This window comes from Populus trichocarpa, chromosome 19 (assembly GCF_000002775.5).
Source record: "Populus trichocarpa isolate Nisqually-1 chromosome 19, P.trichocarpa_v4.1, whole genome shotgun sequence".
Classification (NCBI taxonomy): Eukaryota; Viridiplantae; Streptophyta; class Magnoliopsida; order Malpighiales; family Salicaceae; genus Populus; species Populus trichocarpa.
In genome coordinates, this window is record NC_037303.2 from 1602306 (window position 1) to 1622883 (window position 20578).

General features: G+C 33.5%; 4 protein-coding genes across 10 annotated transcripts in view; 2 read left to right on the forward strand and 2 right to left on the reverse strand.

Annotated features, from left to right (window-relative positions):
• The window catches only part of LOC18108086 (serine/threonine-protein kinase ATG1t), a 76887-nt gene that overhangs the window by 28940 nt on the left and 27369 nt on the right, over positions 1-20578 (forward strand). The gene's annotated exons all lie outside the window — the stretch shown is intronic.
• On the forward strand, positions 750-3340 carry LOC18109840 (G-type lectin S-receptor-like serine/threonine-protein kinase LECRK1). Its single transcript, XM_006388068.3, has one exon. It carries the CDS (start codon positions 884-886, stop codon positions 3227-3229), a length of 2346 nt encoding a protein of 781 aa, XP_006388130.1. The 5' UTR covers positions 750-883; the 3' UTR covers positions 3230-3340.
• Positions 7934-20578, reverse strand: part of LOC18108082 (glucan endo-1,3-beta-glucosidase 13) — a 72402-nt gene continuing 59757 nt past the window's right edge. For 2 of the 4 annotated variants that reach the window (XM_052449420.1, XM_052449418.1), the window contains exons 2-4: positions 8854-9192; positions 8427-8457; positions 7934-8244 (exon numbers count right to left, since the gene is read on the reverse strand). In XM_052449420.1, coding sequence (XP_052305380.1) covers positions 8145-8244; positions 8427-8457; positions 8854-9192 — 470 coding nt within the window. In that variant the 3' untranslated portion in view covers positions 7934-8144. Of the gene's footprint in view, positions 8245-8426; positions 8458-8853; positions 9193-10104; positions 10494-20578 lie in introns of those variants that run through there. The other 2 variants (XM_052449419.1, XM_024591556.2) reach the window with 2 other exon arrangements.
• Positions 15124-19800, reverse strand: LOC127903948 (uncharacterized). Of its 4 annotated transcripts, none has more exons than XM_052449411.1 (3): positions 19490-19800; positions 15973-18341; positions 15124-15574 (listed from the first exon to the last, which is right to left on the reverse strand). In XM_052449411.1, the coding sequence occupies exon 2, from the start codon at positions 18255-18257 to the stop codon at positions 16008-16010; it is 2250 nt and encodes a 749-aa protein (XP_052305371.1). In that variant the 5' UTR covers positions 18258-18341; positions 19490-19800; the 3' UTR covers positions 15124-15574; positions 15973-16007. The 4 variants fall into 4 exon arrangements, with proteins under 4 accessions (XP_052305371.1, XP_052305370.1, XP_052305372.1 ...); XM_052449410.1 differs by having other exon boundaries at positions 15124-15579; XM_052449412.1 differs by lacking the exon at positions 15124-15574 and having other exon boundaries at positions 15595-18287.

Here is a 20578-nt window from a genome sequence, read left to right on the forward strand (position 1 = left end):
TGAAAATTATGATAAGTAAAAGAAGCGAAGTATCGCGGAAATTTAGTTAAGAAATTGTATATATAAAGCTAACCATTATTTTCAAATACTAGACGACCTATTAATAATATTATAGAAATAAAGTTCTACATAAACTATAAATTTTAATTCTATACAAACTGTTTATACAGCATATAAGAATTTTACAATATAAATACTATCATAATTCTTACTCCCTATTTATGCACTTGTATGTGTTAAAACTCTAAATAAACTGCAACGTTAACTTCTAAAGATTCTTGTTTTGAATAGGATTTTGTCTTCAGTCCATAACTTGAATCTTCGTTTTCTTGGTCGATTATCCATATCGGATATCTTCATTGGTTTGCTCAAAAACACAAAATGAATAACTATTCAAACGACTCATGGCTATTTATTTTTTATATATACAATTGCATACTTAAAAGGTTTTTTTTTTCTTGTAAATCAGAAAAAAAAAAAAAAAAACTGGTTTCATTTGGATGTCTTTTCTTCAGCTTGGATGTTCGTTTTGATGAGCATTTGATTTTACTAAACCTGATGAAATTTGTTGGGAGAATATTTACTATGATAAAACAGTAGTTCAAGCTTTATTATCTTGACTTGGAAGGTTGCTTCTGGGTATCAGTAAAGGAAGACAATGACTTCTCTCAGCCGACTGGTCCTAACACGTCTGGTAGACTTTTGTGGAACACCACACTAGGACGTGTTATTACTACCGATAGCAAACAAATCATTCATTTCACACGGTTTTAGTTTTGAAGTTTGCTAGAATTTTCATCACATTAACTTTTAGCCAGTATAGTCTAAAAAATAGCTAGCTTTTCTGTATCTGTTTGGCTCTTTACACCACACTCCTGTCCGCATGGCTTTGGTATCAGGGCTTCTGCTTCTAATGTTATCTATACTCTTCGTGGAAGCAAGAACTCAACCAAACCAATTTGGTGAAATACACTTAGGTTCTCAGTTATCTCCCATCTCTAACTTAAATTCATGGCAATCCCCTTCAGGCAATTTTGCGTTTGGCTTCTATTCACAGGGAAATGGATTTGCTGTCGGAATATGGATGATGGGTCAGCCTAATAACACGGTCGTCTGGACTGCAAATCGAGATGATGAACCAGTCTCCTTCAATGCTACAATTCACTTATCAGAAGAGGGTAAGCTGCTTCTTCGAACTGAGCAGGGCAATGAAAATCTTATTGCTAATGTTTCAGAAATCGCAGCTTCAGCTTCAATGCTTGATTCGGGTAATTTCGTGCTTTACAATGGTTCTTCTGTTATTTGGCAAAGCTTTGATTACCCAACTGACACCATATTAGTAGGTCAGAATCTTACTTATTCTGATAAATTGGTTTCAAGTGTGTCGAGCTCAAATCACTCCAGTGGAAGGTTTTTCCTCGCGATGCAGGCAGATGGAAACCTTGTCGCCTACCCTACAAACAGCGCTGGTCTATCTGTTGATGCTTACTGGGCCAGTAATACTTATAAAGACAGCAAAAAGGGGTTGAGTCTCTATTTCAATCACCAGGGATTTCTGTTCATGGATACGGTCCCTAAAAAACCAGTCTTGTTGGCAAGAAGTTCTTATCCCTGTAACAACAAAACAACAATCTTTCGTGCGACGCTTGATGCTGATGGGATTTTCAGGTTGTATTCACACTGCTTAGAGAACAAAACTAGCCGGAGTGTGCATATTGAGTGGTCTGCGTTGAATAATACATGCAATGTTCGTGGCTTCTGTGATTTCAACAGTTATTGCTCTGGCATGGGCACTAATGCTGACTGTTCCTGTTATCCTGGATTTGCTTTCAATGACCCCAGTGAGAAATTCAGTGGATGCTACAAGAATGTCCCTGAAAGTTTTTGCACAGACACCAAAGACGGGCAAATGAACGATGTCATAACCGTAGAGAATATATTGTTCGAACGATATCCTTATTCTGTCCTAGATGAGAAGAAGGAAAATTGTGGTTTGTCTTGCCTGGAAGATTGTCTTTGTGATGTTGCTCTCTATATGAATGAGAGGTGTGAAAAGTATACTGCACCAATTCGATATGGTATAAAAGATATAAACGCATCATCTATAGCCTTCTTCAAAGTGAAACCAACTCCTGCTGCACCTCCAATGAGCCTGACAATCATCATAGAAAGCAAGAAAAGTTTACTTGTGTTTCTTGCTATAGCATTCGGCTCTGTTACTTTCTTGTGTTTTGTCATTGCAATCTCTACTTTCTGCGTGTACAGGGATCGAGCTTATCTTTACGAAAAGCTGTCAGGAATCATAAGCTTGGCTGGAGAGTTCACTCTGCGGTCATTTTCTTATAGTGAGCTTGAGAAAGCTACAAGTGGTTTCCGGGAAGAGCTGGGCAGGGGTTCTATTGGTGCAGTTTACAGAGGGACAATACCTGGGGGTGACAGAACTGTTGCTGTTAAGAGACTTGAGAAAGTTTTAGATGAAGGGGAAAAAAAGTTTCGAGCCGAAATCACTGTGATTGGACAAACTTATCACAGGAACTTGGTTCGGTTGCTTGGTTTTTGTGTGGAGGGCTCTCGGAGGGTTCTCGTCTACGAGTACTTGAGAAATGGCACCCTTGCAGATCTTTTATTCCAGTCTGAGAGGCGCCCCATTTGGAAAGAAAGAGTGAGGATTGCTCTAGATATAGCTAGAGGAATACTCTATCTACATGAAGAGTGTCAAGCCTGCATCATCCATTGCAATATAACCCCTCAAAACATTCTCATGGATGATTCTTGGATGGCCAAAATCTCCGATTTCGGATTATCAAAGCTATTATATCCAGACGAAATAAGAAGCTCGATGGCACTCTCACAGAGTAGAGGGCACATGGCACCTGAATGGCAGAATAACGCCTTGATGTCGGTAAAAGCTGATATCTACAGCTTCGGAGTTGTACTTCTGGAGATCATCTGTTGCAGAAGCAGTATAAAAGTAGACGTCTCAACACCAGATGAAATGAATCTTCCCAGTTGGGCATATCAATGCTTTGCAGCTGGACAGTTGGATAAGCTTGTGAAGGATGAAGATATAGAATTCGAGTCACTGGAAAGAATGGTGAAGATTGGACTGTTGTGCGTTCAGCATGATCCAGCTTTACGTCCTTGTATCAAGAATGTGATCTTGATGCTTGAAGGGTCCGATGACATTCCAGCTCCACCAGCCATAGCTTCATTCCGCATCACCGCTTAGTTTCCAAATAATTTGCCTCATGTTTTATGCATAATCTATACGTAATATGTTGCCATGTATTTGCGTGTTAAATGGTCGTGGATTTAAAGTGATTTGTGAGGCCTTTTTATCTGTTTCTGCTTCCAATTTGACCTGTGAAGTACCAAAAATATGTTCAAAGAGACGGCAACAAATAGAAATTTAAAGCTTTAACTATAAGAAATATTTTTAAAAAAATATTTTTTTTTAATATATTAAAATAATATTTTTTTATATATATATCAACGTATCAAAACGATTTAAAAATAAAAAAATAATTTTAAACTAAAAAACCCTTTAAAATTTTTAAAAAACATGATCTAACCAGATAAACAAATACTATTAACAAAGGTTTGATGAGCAAAAAAAAATGCACATATAAATATTAAATTCATAGTTTTAAAATAATTTAGAGATAAAAAAACTTCAAAAATTTTTAAAAACATGGTTAACCCCACAAAAAATACTATCATAGAAGGTTTAATAAGAAAAAAACAATTCTACATATAAATACTAAATTCTCAATTTTATTCTTTGAAAAAATATAAAATTGCCCTTTACTTTTTCATATATATATCTAAAAAGAAAAACAAATATGAAGTATAGTTTGGAAGTGTGGTAGAAATGATTTTTTAAAATATATTTTATTTTAAAATATATTAAAATAATATTTTTTATTTTTAAAAAATTATTTTTAATATTAAAAAAAAAAAAAAGTTAGATCTGCTAAAACCACCCCCTAGCTAACTTGGGCTTTGGATGGGACATAGGCTGCACCCTATCTAGGAAAGCTTAGGCTTGGAAGCTGGGGTGCAGTAAGCCTATGGAACAAATGGACTGTATTTACACAGCCTATATATTTCATTGGATTTCTATGAGTTCAAGACCCTAACGCAATTAACGGTTTGTTTTCCATCAGCCTATAATCTCCCATCTATATATATATAATCTCCCATCTATTAAAAAAAATCAAATCTTAAAAACCACTTTTAAATAATTAATTAATATAAGAAAATCAATTTTAAATAAAAATTAAAATTCACATATCTTTCTATTTCGTTCACAAAATTGTTTAATTCGGATATATAGAGTGGATATATAGAGTTATATCGAAATGATTAAATTTATCTTTTTATTCAGTTTATATATATATATATATATATATAAAAGCAAGATCAATGGCACGTATAAAAAATAGGAGTGTAGATTGAAATTATGTAATATTTAATAAAAGTATTTTGATAGGGAAAATCTTAATTACATTTTGTATTTTATCATCCTCGTTTGGGAAAGGACACAAAATAAATTCAAAATTATAATACAAACAGATTTATCTCTTTACAACAAAACATGTTTATATTTATTGAAAATATTCTACGATAATTCTCAATTAAATATTTATATCTAAAATGAAAACAAACTAAATTAGCCTAAATGAATATGTGGTTTAATTTTAACTTTGTAAGATTCTACTTTTAATATTCCATTAAAAATAATAATAACAAGTAAACAGAATACACAAAAAAATCTATATTTGAAGTATTTTATATCTTCAATATTTAGTTTAAAATTTTATACTTTATAATATATAGTTTCTTAAATAATATATCTAGGATTTAACTTTCTTATTTTTAAAAAAAAAATTATTTGAAAGTTAGATGCCATTGTTAATATTAATTTGTATAGTTGTCTAACCACAACTCAAAAATAGTCTAAATCACTAAATTATTGGGTCAATCCTTGGATTATCAGGTTAAAATATTTATATACTTGTGTCAACTATTTTTATTAAAATCATATTATTTTTTTATGTTTTACTTGGTTGGGTTTGTTCGCTAAAACACCATTTAAGTTAATAATATTTTACTAAGTCAAGTAAATAACATTTTACTAAGTCAATGTTTTATTTGATTCAACCAAAAATTCAATCCGTTGTAGTTCTCAATTCACCCATAAAGTCAGGTTAATGTTTAACAATTTATTAATTTGTGTAAATCTAGACAAAATTTATCTCTTTAATTATTTTAAAAATAAATCATACCTCAAATACTAGGAAATTTGAGGAAATACATGGCTAGTATGATTTATTTATTCCAATTTATTTATCACATATTGGATATAAGATAAGAGAAAAATATAAAAATAAGGAGTTTTTATTATTAAGTTTAGCTGTCTAATGGTTAGATATGATATAAAACAAAAATGCAAATCTTGTAAGATAACATTGAAAAACAAATATCATATATGCAAAGTGAAAAATACAAATCCAAAACTTATAAATTATTTTAAAACAATAAATTAACATAAAAATTCAATTTTAAATAAATCATATTGGATATAAGATAAGAGCTAACATGAATAGTGTTTATAGTAAAATCTTTCTCTCTTTTTTAGTATTTTTTTTAATAATCTTGCACATACGATGCAAAAACATGCCTCTTTGATCTAAAGATTGGAACGATTGCAGGCCATGCTAATGATTCAACTCCCTAGGTTCAGAAGTGAGTCGGGTCACCATCACGGCAAAGAGTGCTTTGATCTTTCATTGCCATTTGTAGCATGTCTTCATTGCATATCATCTCCCAATTTCTCATGATAGATTGTAAGCAGCTTGACATTGTCTTTGCATCGAGGAAACGAGGAGGAAATGAATTGTTGTTGCTATTTCTAATGGACGACGTTGAAGTAAACTGCACCATAGTTTACAAATCTGATCTGGGATGAGTTTCGAATCATGAATTATTAATTAGAAGAGTTTATCTAGTTAATTTGTATTAACCTAAATTTTATATTTTATAAAAAATATATATATATTATTTTGAAAAAAAAAAAGTTTTAACTAAATTCATCGGGTTAGACGTCAATTTCATATTTTAACTATGTTTCACCATGTAAATTTTCATTTTATTTTTATTAAAACTCGGTCAAATCTAGAATCCCAATCTTCAATGTAAAGTAACCTCATGGAAGTCCTCAATCTATAGAATCAATCTTGCAACTTATTTTTTTTAGTCATAATTAATTAGAAGTCTAACATGTCAATGTATATTTAATTAGATGTTTTTATCAATAAAAGTGATCACTAGTCATGAAAAGTTCATGAAAAATCTATTTTTTTAAGCCATTGAATTTTCAATTAAAACGAGACTTGTCAATTAAACTGTTTTTTTAAAATGGACATTAGACCCGTAAAATTGGTAAACAAAACTATTAGGATTTGATGCATTTATTTTGTTTAATTTTACAAAAAAAAACAAAAAACAAAAGGTTATTGCTCTTATTTAATTGGTTCTGATGGGATCGCGTTAACTGAGCTCAAATTATTAGAGCTAATGATCAAAATATTATAAAACTAATAAAAATAATTTTTTTATTTTTTTTATTTTAACCTTCTTATTTATTATATTTTTTTTATAAGAATGTTTACTAAAAAAAATATTTGTGGCTTATACAAAATATAAATCAAGTGAACAACAAAAATAAAACACAAATAACAAGAATATTCATTATTTGTGGTTTAAAATTGACCAGGTGAAAAAACACTAAGAATAGCCGGAAAATACCACTAATTGAATACTTGGTTTTTGAATTTTTCTAATTTTAATCAAATTTGTTCTAAATTATATTTTTCTTTTCAATTATATCCCTAATTAAATCAATTTAGATCTCCAGATTTAACTACTTAGTACAGATTCATCCTTGGTTCTTGGAATTATTCAATTTTGATCAATTTAGCTTTTAATTTTAATTTTTTTCTTTAAATAAATTTCTAATTGACTTTTTATTTTGTCCATGTATTTCAAATTCATCATTGGCTATTTAGTTTTTCTAATCTTAGCCAAATAGAATTTAGATGAAGTTCTTTTTCTTCAATTTCTCTTCAACTGAATCTTCATTTATAACCCAAATGGTCCAAACTTAGTTTTTTTAACCATGATACTCAATTATTGGTCTAATTTCAACCCAATTATGTTTTTATTTTTAAAATTTTTTAATATATTTTTATATTTTTTTAACTCTTTATGATTATTTCTTAATAAAAATGATAAAAAAATAATAATTAAAATTAACTAAATTTACTGAAAAGATATTACTTTGGATTTTATGTTTTTTTTTTAAGCATATGAAAACAGGTAAAAACAAAAACATTGCAAGTATAGAAGAGATTTAACTTGTATACGCTAAAGACACATCTACCATATTTACACCATACTCAAAAGTGTTTAGTTTACCCTTTATAAAATAAAATATTAAAATTATAAAGCATTTGATTTCTCAAGCATTACCTTAATTATAAAAATGACAATTTAATCTCAATTTTATAGATACTGATTTAACATGACGTTGTAAATGAATAAGTATTTTTTAAATAATTATTTTATATAATAAATAATAAATAAAATATAGATATTATTAAACCCGACTCAAAACTAGATCCAGACCTAACCCCTCTCTCTCTCTCTCTCTACACACACACACACACACACACATATATATATATATATATATATATATTCTAGATGAAAAAAATATGAATATTCAAATTCTTTACTTGTTGAGTAATTAATAGAATATAGGTATAGGTATTATCATCCTACTTAATTAGCCCAAGTGTCCCATGGAATTTAGGGAAGCTTGAAAGAAAGAAAAAAAAGAAAGAAGAAGCAAGCACATAGACACTGGGGAGACAAAAAGGGAAGATTTGATTGCATAAACAAAATTAGATTCCTAACCCATGAGCAAAGATACGAATAATATCTTTGTAAACCCAATTACAAAGTACTAATCTTAGCAAAATACAGAGAATACCATAATCTTATGGCTTCCCATAACATAAAGTTTGGTAAAAGGACATAGTCAATATTGACTATCCACTTCATTCACAACCGACCAATAATTATCTTCTCAAGTACAAAAGCAGCAAAATCCCAGCAAACTTCACCCACATAAAGCTTGTTTTGCACTTGAGTGAAGAAGGTGCTGACGACCGGACAGATCTGCAAAAACCCTCCAAAAAGGTGTTTGACATTAGAATGTTAATGTTTGATTCCTTGTCTTGGTATATATGTTCCCTTTCTCACACTCTTCTTTTTTCTTTTAAAGAAGAAAAGAAAACCAAGTGTGTGAAAGAAGAACATGTATATCCTATTTAGAAAGAAAAATAGAAGAGCATATATACCCAGGTAAAGCAAAGTTACATTTTCCATGACCTGCACAATAAAAATGGGGTTGATTAGTGGTATGGTAAGAGCATACTTGGCTTTTCGAGCAGACTTGAGTCGAGAGATATAATTAAATATCCTTCGTGTATTGCTTTCTCACTCACATCCGAATCCCACAAAAAATACGAGTAAATGTGTGTTTGATATTATAGTAAATCTGTAGTTCCAACAGGAATTGAATTGAATTCTGTAGTTCCAACAGGATATTTCATGTTGAATTGAATTCTGTAATCCCACAAAACTGATATATATTTCATGCATAAATCTGTAGTTCCTACAGGAATTGAATTCTAATCCTACTCTTCTCTACATCAGGAGAAACAAGAACAGCAGAAAACTAGAGGAGTAAAAGAAGAGAGAATGCGAAGCCAAGTGTTTTCTTACTGGGATCAATGTTGGTTAGAGTAGCAGTTCCTCCAAAATTGCAAGCTATATCAGAATTCCCATTTTGTTGGTAATAGTTGTTGAAAGCATAGGAGGCATGAGACACAAGTGTGTCAGGATCGAAACACGCTCCACCGTGTTGGATTGGTTTACAATCTGCCATGCCTAGACCACAGGCCCAGTCTAACGCGTTCTGTAAATCAATTTGAGAGACACCTGGAAGGGCTACACACCATGAGGTTCCAGCAAGAAAAGTTGTGTTTCCTTCTGGAGGTGACAATGTTGTGACTGGGATAGCAGCCTCTGCTTTCTCTTGCGTTATAGTCTCCATTGTCAGGACTAAATGTTTGGACAGAGAAAATCAAAGGGACAAAGAAATAATTAAAAAGGGATGATCTTAGAAACATCAATGATGCAATTCAAGATTTCTATCAATAATCCTGAAGGGAATGAAATCTAAGACAGACAGTACAAATTCTTCACATCAATCTCCTACGTTCATAAAAATTTAATAAATTCTTCTAAACGTCGACCCTGAAATCCAAACCTAAAACATCAAAGAAATGAGCATGTCTCCTTAACCACAGGACCAACCGTTTGAGATTAATTGATTGGATCATAACCAGGCCAACAGAGAGGGGGGGAAAAGGGCAAGAAGAAGGAAACAAAGCTGCTGTAATATGCTCTTTACCATAAGCAGCCTCGCAAATAGGTTCCTACAGCATCAACTAAGGCACGCTTAGGAAGCAAAGTGTTTCTGCACACTCTTTTTTGTTTGATGTCTCCCCTGTGGCTCTCAAGAAAGTGTGTTTCCTTGGTAGCTGGTATCTTGAAACACATAAAACTAGATTAAAAATGCTTATATGGGCTTGGGACATGGGAAATCTAGAAAAACCAAAAGGCAAAAACACAGAGAGTTAGCTAGGGACATTGCTTGAAACTGTAAGTTTGGATAAACAGTCAAAATGTGGACAGACACCATTGCCATCCTCTAAGCATTCTGGTAATCAGGCTCTAAAGAAAGAAATCTTGAAGCTAACCTGGGCCACCAGCCAAAAAGAGGAAAATTATACTAAAACAGTACATTTTTATCAAGTTAATACCAAAGAGAGGATACTAGCTACTCCAACCTACATCATGGAAGCCATGATGAAATTCAACAGGAGCCCAACAAGCCAAACCCATAACAAGAACTAACCAGAAACAAGCAAAACCAAGGCAAAAACTACAAAAACAAGGAAGAAAACATACCTACATAACAATGCAGCAACAAGAGACATGGCAAAACCATTACTTCGTTTCTCATCGTAAATTCTTCGAAGCCTTAATGAGGACACTACCAAGTCTCAACAAACACACACACACACGCAAGGTACCTGAGTGTTAATGAGAGTGATATTAATACTGATAAAGGAAATCTTGTTAGCATTGCCAAGAGAGTGAAGGGAATCCAGCAGTTTCTTCAAGGGAAATTATGTTCTTTCCCTTTTTTGGGCTTTAACACAAGTAGCGTGATGTAAGAAATGGTTCAGCGTCTAAAGTACTTGCCTACCTTTGACAGGCCATATGAGGCTTGTACAGGCATGAAATACTAGTCTGAAATTCAGGCTTTCACATCCATTTAATTTCCCCCCCTAAGGTTTGGGAGGCTTTTCAATTCCTTCCCTAAACCTTAGTTTTGTATCAATTAGCTCCCTAAAACTTTCCCGTAAGTTTCAATTCTTTTAATTCTTTGCGAGTATTTGGGAGTGTGGTAGCTTTTATTTTAGATTTCATTCGCTTGAAAAAACATCAAATCGATATATTTTTTAGTGTTTTTTTAATAATTTTAATATGTTGTGTCAAAAATAAAATAAAATTATTTTGATATTTTTTCAAATAAAATATATTTTTGAAAAGTATCTTGCACCACAATACCAAACACACACTTCATCAATTAAACTGATGGAATTCTTAATGCAACTTCTATCCTTTAATCATATCAAAATTCATAAAACTTGTTTCACCAAAATCTAGACCTATTATACACCACATTCAATCTAAAAATTAACATAATTAGCAAATAAAAATTCAAATGAATTAATTTTATTTTTATTTTTTGCAAATTTATTGAATGAGCAATACTATTAGGATAATTGTCCTAAAATTAAAATTCAATTGCAAAAAATTTCATTTATAATTTGGACAAAAGTATAGTGTGTAAATATATTTAATTATATATTATCTTATAGGGAGACAATTGAAAGAAAAAAGTGTAGGGGGAAATTCAGGAACTCTGGAAACCTTAGGGGGCAAAATAAAATATAAATATAGTATGATTCTTTAAAGGTGAGTCACAGTCCTGCAACAAAAAGCATTTTAAGGTCAGTCTTTCCGAGTTATAACGACATGTCCTTTGTGAGTTCAAGTTATCACGGATTCTTTTCATTTCTCACAATGCTATTTCGGTCGCATCCTAACGCTGGGATTAGGCAGTGCACTAGGGCTTATTTTCTGCCTCCAACGGGGGCTTAAGCAACATTTCTTTAAGAATTTTTTAGTACCCCCACATATATCTCTAAGAAATTTATATTAATTCAATATATATTATTTTATATGAAATATAACTTAAAATATTATATTAATTTATAAAAGTGAAATGACTCTTCAATCTTTTTTTCATAAAAAAAATAAAATTTATGGATTATAAATATTGTATGAATCATTTAAGCATCAGGTTCATAATCTTCATTATCTACTGCATGTATATTTTTAGAGTTTGTCTTCTCTATAATATCATTGCACTATCTCTCTCTCACTACAACGATACTTACTTAAATATATGAGAGTTTTATATCTACCATAGAGGACCTTAAACAAGTTCTTGACCTACTAGCTACCTTAGCTTACCATGTACCAGTCACCATGTACTAGCTACCAGTCATCTTGGTTTCTCACTTTAGGCTGTCAGCCATATTGACTAGGAAAAATGGATCGGATTTCTAAGTGATTAACCGATTATCCAAAACATAAACTTTATTACTAAGCTACTTGGATTTTTTAGGACATCATCAATTGGCGTCGTTTGTGGGAAACTAGTCAAAAAAACCATCAGTTTCTTTCTAAGCTTTGTTTTTAACATTTCTAGGTCATTTCATGGCACATCACCATGACACATCTAAGCCAGAGCGCGTGATGAATTTACATTTGACCACAACATCATTGTCACTTGCTGCTCCCGGCGCTCATATGTAATTACACTATCAAAAAAAGCCTAGGCAAAATGATCACTAGGAGATTATTTTACCTCCACACTCGTCAAGTCCTTCTAGGGGTTGCTAACGTCATGGCGATACTCGTGCATCTAGTCGGTACTCTAGAAACGCTCCCTCTGGCTACCACAGGATGGAACTCAATTATCAATCTTGTTGTTCCACGTCAAACTCTTCGGGCTCCCTAAAGCCCAACAAATTAACTCAAGATGCATTATTCTTAATAGGAAGTAAGTTTATTTTTAAAATAAAATAATTGTATCCCTACCATACAATTCTCTTATCTGTATAACTGTAGTGGGGTTTCGAGGCCTCACAAAATCTCTAGGGATTAATTTCGGATCTCCTACCTCTCCAGTGCAGTCTTGAACCAACACGACTCTCTGGTGAGGCTTTCGAGCCTAATAAAATCTCTAAGGATTAAAAGGAATGAAAACCAAACATGAAAAAAAAAAGAATAAGAATGAAATTGCAAGAAATAAATAAAGTTTCTAAGTCATCTCAAACAAAAAAAAAAGATCAAATTTGAGCGATGAAAAACTAAAGGAGGATAAAATTGAAAAAACTTTTCAATTTGAAGTGATTTTTCAAAATAAAACAAATAAAACATAGACTAAATTTGAAGGGAAAAGAAATTTAAGGGCTGCTGTGATTTTTTCATAAGCAGCACCTAAACCGAGGCAAATGAGAGAGAAATGAATGGGGGAAATCAAATTGGTGCTAAACTAGACATGATCACAATACATGCATCGCCCATGAAGGAAGAGAACGTCGAAACGCATCTAATGACACGGCGGAGCAAATTTGTCCACCACCAGAGTCAGCCACACGATCCACTCGAAGGCAGCACAGTAGTTAATACATGTTATGCACACATTAACAACTTTTTGTTTTTTTTTATTTTTAACTTTTATGTATCAAAAGCAACATCACCCCCGAGACCAAATAGTTATTGCTAAAATACCAAATTGAAATTACAAATTCACCCCTACAAAGATGTTTTGAGAAATTTTATTTTAAGGGTGATAGAGTCATTGCATTGTTTTAAAAAAAAATGAAAAACCAAGAATAGTATTGTGAAACCATTCCGATCAACAAGGGTCAGGCCTAATAAAATCTCTAAGGATTAAAAGGAATGAAAACCAAACATGAAAAAAAAATGAGAATGGAATTGAAAGAAACAAATAAAATTTCTAAGTCATCTCAAACAAAAAAAATTAAAAAAAAATGGAGATCAAATTTGAGCAATGAAAAACTAGAGGATAAAATTGAAAAAACTTTCCAATTTAAAGTGATTTTTCAAAATAAAACAGGTAAAACATAGACTAAATTTGAAGGGAAAAGAAATTTAAGGGCTACTATGATTTTTTCATGGGCAGCACATAAACCGAGACAAATTAGAGAGAAATAAAGGGGGGAAATCAAATTGGTGTTAAACTGGACATAATCACAATACATGCATCACCCATGAAAGAAGAGAACGTCGAGATGCATCAAATGACATGGCGGAACAAATTTATCCATCATCAGAGTCAGCCACACGATCCACTCGAAAGCAACAGAGTGGTTGGTACGTGTTATGCACACATTAGCAGCTTTTTGTTTTTTTATTTTTAACTTTTATGTATCAAAAGCAACATCACCTCCAAGACCAAATAGTTATTTCTAAAATACCAAATTGAAATTACAAATTCACCCCTGCAAAGATGCTTTGAGAAATTTTATTTTAAGGGTGATAGAGTTATTGCATTGTTTTAAAAAAAGTAAAAAACCAAGAATACCCCCTAACCATACCTAAGTGGAATTTTGCTTTTAAGGGTACTAAAATAAATTCATAGTAGAAAAGGTTTATAAAATGACAAAAATATCCCTCAATAATTGTAGAATAATAAATAAACCCTGTTAAAAGATAAATCTACCCCTGTAAGCCATTTCAAATGATTTTTTTAGGAACAAAAGCATAATTCCATTATTATAATTCAAAGTATTATAGTACCCATCCATGGTGTATAGGAGCCCTTTGACTCCAGAATGGGAGGCATGCTAGGACAAGGATTCCATGTTTTCGTAGACAAACCGAAGTCTTCACACTTATCTAGTCAAGCGTTTGATTAGAATCAACTATTTTATTGTCTCACTTGGTTAGAAGGCAACGCTAATTAATTCGATCATACTTCACATATTTCTTCTGGGTTTTATTGCTTCAATGTATTAATATATAGCAATTGAATTTTTTCTAACATTATAAATACAGCTAAAATACATAGATAGAACCCTAAGAGATGTAACTCAATTGGTTAAGTTCTAAGTTTGTTCCCTAGAAGTCATCAGTTCGAGTCTCACAGACCTCAAGGTCACTTGAGACTTATATGGTAGTTAACTTCAGGGCCCGTGGGATTAGTCGAGGTATGGACAAACTAGCGTGAACACTCACGTTAATAAAAAAAAAATGCATAGATCAATTTCATTGTTCAACTATTATACTGAGTTTGATAATAATAACAAAAAAATTTCAACAATCTATATATTATTTTTTTTTTATTCAATTTTTTTTATCCATGCAGCAATAACAGCGAGAAAAATAAACTAGTATCTTCTAGTACATGTTAGTAATTTCATTTATGTTAACAAAGGTATTTGTCAAAGTTGTCCAAGTTTTACACTACAGTCATGCAAAATATGTTATTAAACATGATACAACCCGACAAGTTAATTCAATGATCTACCAACTCAAGACATGACTTGAACAAGATTTCTTGTCAAATCAGAATCAGGTGAGAATTGTTGGTCAACTTAGTAGATCAACTTCCGACCCATTCAATCTGATCAAAACTCAAATGACACTAAAGTTCATATTTTTAAAAAACAAACTATGTTGATTCAAGATTTTTTTAAAAATAATCTTGACTCAACCCATGATCCACACCTTGAGCCAAATCATGAGCCAAACCAGGTTTTATAACTATGGTTTTAAGTTCCTAGAAATGTGTTTCGAGGCTTTGCATTCTGCAATGAGTAATAAGATGAATGAAAATGGTATTACTGATTGTTATTATTAAGTGATCCCAGATCACGAACGCACAAGCCAGCTTAACCGAGAGCTACTGGAGTCAATTAATGCTTCAGGGCCCGTGTACATGCCGAGTGATGTGGTTGAGGGAATCTACATGAAAGGCTTTGCCGTTGGCGCAACCCTAACAGAGGATCGGTATGTGGAAAGTAGCGGTTGAAGTGCATTTAGGCACTGATTGTCATTCAGCCACCCTACTATATCATGAACAAAAAATTCTTGTTGCCTAGGATAACAGGAGTTCATCCGATCAAATACTTGCTATTAACATTTCTGTCACCCATAAGGCATACGAACAACCCATTTCTGCTTTCGTTTGGCACTTTCTGTGCCAAGATCAGATCTAAGCAGCTTGGAGTTGCAGGGGGTTAGCAAGCCTTGTTCAAACAAAGATTTCAGACTGCTCTTTTTCACAGTATCAAAACGCAAAGATGAGAGTCCGGAAATATAATAAAAAAATAAGAATCATTAGCTACATTAATAGTGGCCAGCTCAAGCTTAGAAAAATTTTACAATACATAATAGCATCAGAACATGACTAGACTTAAACTATGTAGGAGGAATTCCAGAATGACAAGACCGAGAATCACTATCTTGATATTGAAAGCTACAATTATCAATGCAATCATCCATAACTTTTTTATTTTTGAGGTGAACTTACATTTAAGATGATAAAGCTTAATTCATTAAACTGTTGCAGATAATAAATAGAGCTTTTACTTGCACATCTAACAGCTATCACAGACTACAAAGGACTAAAAAAAGATGATAGAATATTTTTGCACAGGAGTGGCGTACCAGATACAGAAGCAATCACCACATTCAGTCACAGATTAGATGGGTGCTGCACATGTTGTTCTGAAATGGCCTGTCTGATTACAACGGCTGCAATGCACAACTCGCTTCACACGACCCCGATCTTCTGCTCGGACTCGCTTCTTTCTTGGGCGACCAGGCGGTCGAAGGGATTTGGGTGGATTTATGACAACCTCAATAGCCTTGTTGGAATTTGGGTCCCCGTCAGACAGCTCCGTCCAGAGACTTTTATCGGGAATTGGATGAATGGTTTGTGAATAAGTCTTTCGATAAGTTGCAACAGTGAAACAACTCTCTGTAAACCGATGCACATTCTGCCTGCAAGAGAGGAGTGCTGCCACAGCATGTGCACAAGGTAAACCATATAGCTGCCAGCCACGGCAAAGGCAACAGCGGTTCCGAATATCCACAATATTTGTTCCTTCATGAGATATAACTTCAAATTCAGCTTCGTTAGCTCGAAGCACCTGATAAGTGCGTGCACGCTCCAAAGCCTCTGCAACACGCCTCTCAGCAGAAGGCACAAGTATTGATGTCCACTGCATACTGGTCTCTCGGCGTTCATTGAACCAGGTCATTAGTTGCCTCCTAATGCATTCCATCATCTGAATTATTGGAAGCCCGGACGCTTCCAAAATCCAAGTATTCAATGATTCAACTATATTGGCTGTCAAGTGTCCAAACCGAGTACCTTCAAAATAAGCAGTAGCCCACAACCGAGGGGGAATTCTTCTTATCCAATATGCGGCATCTTGTGATATCTCCTCAATCTCTAGAATTTTTGCCTCAAATTCAATGACAGTTAGAGCATGAGCAGCTTCCCATAGAAGGTTGACAAGCATTGTGTTATTGAACTCTTTGCGGAAGCTTTCACTCAAGTGACGCATGCAAAATCCATGAAAAGCAGTCGGAAAATTTGCTTCCACTCCATCTACAATGCCCTTCTGCCGGTCTGACAGAATTGTTAGCCTCGGCATGTTTTCAGTATTAATCTCAAGGAGGCTATGAAGTTCGGATAGAAACCACATCCAATTCTCTTCAGTCTCTTCATCAACAACACCAAATGCCAGGGGAAAAAGAGCTCCATCCCCATCAAAGCCAGTGGCAAGAAATAAAGTACCGAGGTACTTGCTTTTCAAAAAAGTCCTATCAAGCCCAAGGAGAGGCCGACAAGCATTCAGAAAACCATAAATCGATGCCTGAAATGATATGAAGAGACGCTGGAAGCAATTATCTGTTGGGTTACCATATACAGATGCAATACTCCCAGGATTTGTCCGTTTAACCTGGTCACAATACTGGGGAAGCAAGCGATACCCTTCTTCAAAGGATCCACGCATAGCGGCCATGATGCGTTCCTTGCCTCTCCAAGCTTGCTTATATGATAAAGTGATGCCATGTACCCGGTGAATCTCTTCTAATATCTCCTTTGGCTTGTAATTAGGATTCTCCTTAAGCCGTTGCTCCACAGAGTTTGCAACCCATTGAACTGAAGCTTGCTGATGGCCAAGATGAGAAATTCCTCCACATGTATGGGACTCATGAATGGTCCTAATTGTGAAAGTTGGAACACCTGGGAGCTTTGCTGCATGTATGCGCCAGGGACATCCCTCACTTGCACATTTAGCTGTGAAACGTGTCTTGTCAGATTTTATTGTCTGCATTTCAAAGTGAAGGGCAATTGCTGTATCCCTCAACGCCCTGCGGCAGCTGAAGACATCTGGGAACTCTTGCCCCACTGCCATCTCATAATTAGGAGCTATTGAAAGGGTACGGGCCTGAATAACAGGACTATGGACTATAAGCTGGGACTCCTCAATAGTCAAACCCTGAGCATGTTCCAAACCCATTTCCTGATCCTCGTCCACAGTTAGTTGCAGGTTGTCATCAAGTTCTTGGTTTTCTGAAACAACCAACTCATTGCTCTCTGATAAAGCTAACTCGTGGTTCTGTACAGTAAGAGCCAGCTCATGATCTCCCTGTTCAGGTTTTCGATCAATACCTAAATCGTTCCCATGCCCATAATTGTGAACAGCTTCCCCTTCATCATTCTGGCTCTGTCCCAAACCCATTTCATCATCATGAGGATGTCCTAAATCCAACTCATGTTCATGTCCCAAACCCAAATGATGTTCATGTGCTTGCCCCAGTTCCAAATCATGGTTCTGGCCTAGACCCAAACTGTGATCATGGCCTAGGACCAGCTGTTGATTCTGCCTGAGCCCTAGATTGTGACTTTGCCCAAGTATCAGGTCATGGTTAGCCATCGAAATGAATCAATCACAATATAGCAACAGCTGTAACAAATCAGCCCCCAGAACAAACTATCAATTATAAACAGATACGGTACCCTGTCAAGTGAATAGAACCGTATTTTCAATAGTCCATTCAACATCTTCCGCATTCATACTTGAAGCTTAAGTACAAACATGACTCACAACAAAAGTCCAGATAAAAGGATGCAAACACGAAAAACATGCAAAAAAGTGAAATTAAATCAGTAAACCCACCCACCCCGGACACCCCCCCCCCCCCCCAAAAAAAAAAAAAAAAAACAAACAAACGAGAAACTTTAAGAAGACTGTCACTTTTTTATCCCTCCTAGTAAATTGCGATTGCAATTGTATACAAAATGAGACAAGGAAACCATTTTTTTCTCCTGTGATAATTAAATGCAGAGAGACCATCATACATATACACACGCCAAAGGAACAGACAACCTAAACTGCATTCCCAATCTTTCACTTCTCAAAATAGCATTACCTAACAAGCAAAAGAATTCAACACCTCCAAAGTGCCCACAGAAACATTGACTTCCACAACCTTCACATATCAACAACATGGGAACTGAATGTAAGAGACACCAAGCCTAAGTCATTAATCAACAAAATTTTAATGAACCAGCCAATTAAAGGAGCTAAACAAAAACTTAACTCGGTTTTAAGACCACTCCCACTTGCTAGGCATCAAAACAAGACAGGAAACCAAGTTTGAGCTTTTCATAATTGGTTTTTCTTTTAAGGTTTAACTCAATTATCTCAAAAAAAGCCTGAACCATTAATGAACACCAAACTCAAAACTCAACATTTTCAGTCAGAAATCATGTCCAACTGAGAAAGAAGAAAACAACAGTCATCATGTACACATTCCCTTCCACGACTATCAGCAAAAAAAATGACTTGAAGCAAAAACCAAAAAAATCCCATCAATTAAAGCACTCATAAGAACATAATTGAGACTAAAGATACTCATAAAAAAAAAATCAAAGAACACACTGAGAGAGAGAGAAAAACCTCCGTACCAGGACATGAAAAAAAAAGCTTTTTAATAGCAAAATAAACAAGAACGGGGTTTTGCTCAAAACTATAGGAAACATAACCCCAAACAATTACTTCAAGAGAAAAACCATAACAACCCACAGAACAAAAGTCAATCAAAATTCAAAACCCTAGTTGAAAAGCAAATCAACATCATCAGAACCCAGAAGAGAAAAACCAACCTTGAACAAAGCAAACATGGAAAATATGAAATGGGCACTGATCAAAATCTGAACTTGTCGAGTGTAGGGACAGGTCCAAGTACAGATCGAACAAACAAATAAAATTAGGGTTAATCAATGTGTTTCGAGAAAGAAAAATTGAGGAGTAGAATTTGAAAATTGGCGGGTAAGGGAGGAGGGAGAAGATCGGAAAAATAAAAACGAAGGAGAGAGGGAGAGTAGAAGGGCAAGGAGAAGAGAAGGGCAGAAGAGGGAGTGTAGGGTTTGTAAGGGCTGAGAAGGAAAATACAGAATTTGGGGATAAGAGAGAAAGAGGGTATTTATGTCAATGAAATTTCTTAAGGGTGTTTTTCACTTTGGGGTTTTTTGGAATTACTGTTTTTTCTTTTGGGGAATTTTATAATTGAAATCGAGGCTTTGTGGGTATTTACTTTGTATGGGAAGTAAGAAATCCAAGTAAGTTTCAGGGATTTCAATTTAACTTGAATTTATAGGTATTGATATCTTTTTATAATTATCTTATTTATAGATAATTAATAAAATATAAATATTATTAAATTTGGATATATATATATATATATATATATATATATATTGAATATTTTTTTTACATGATCCAGCCCAAACTCTTTATATAAAAGTATTTGAAACTATTATATGTAATTAGTGTGTTACATCTAACAATTTATCGAGTTTTATATATTTTGTCTCAACCTTTCTTAGAGTTTTCAAATGTAGATAATTACTAAATATTTGTGATGATAAAGACTAAACTTTAAAAATTATTATTTTATTTTAATCATATTATCAAAATATTATTGTTTTTTGTGTTGTTAAGAATTATCGTTTGTGTTTTTAAAATCAAACAAACTAGTTATTGTTGCCCAGCTTTATATAAACCTATTTAGATTTTAAAATAAAATGCTTTAATTTAATAAATATATTTAATTAAATAAAATATTTTAACAAATACAAGTGTTAATTAAGTGCCAAAAGAACTAAGATGTTAATAAAAAAACTTTAAAAAAATAAAGTTTATTAAATTTGTTTGGTTGTACAATGGTAGATTAATCAATATTGGATTTTTTC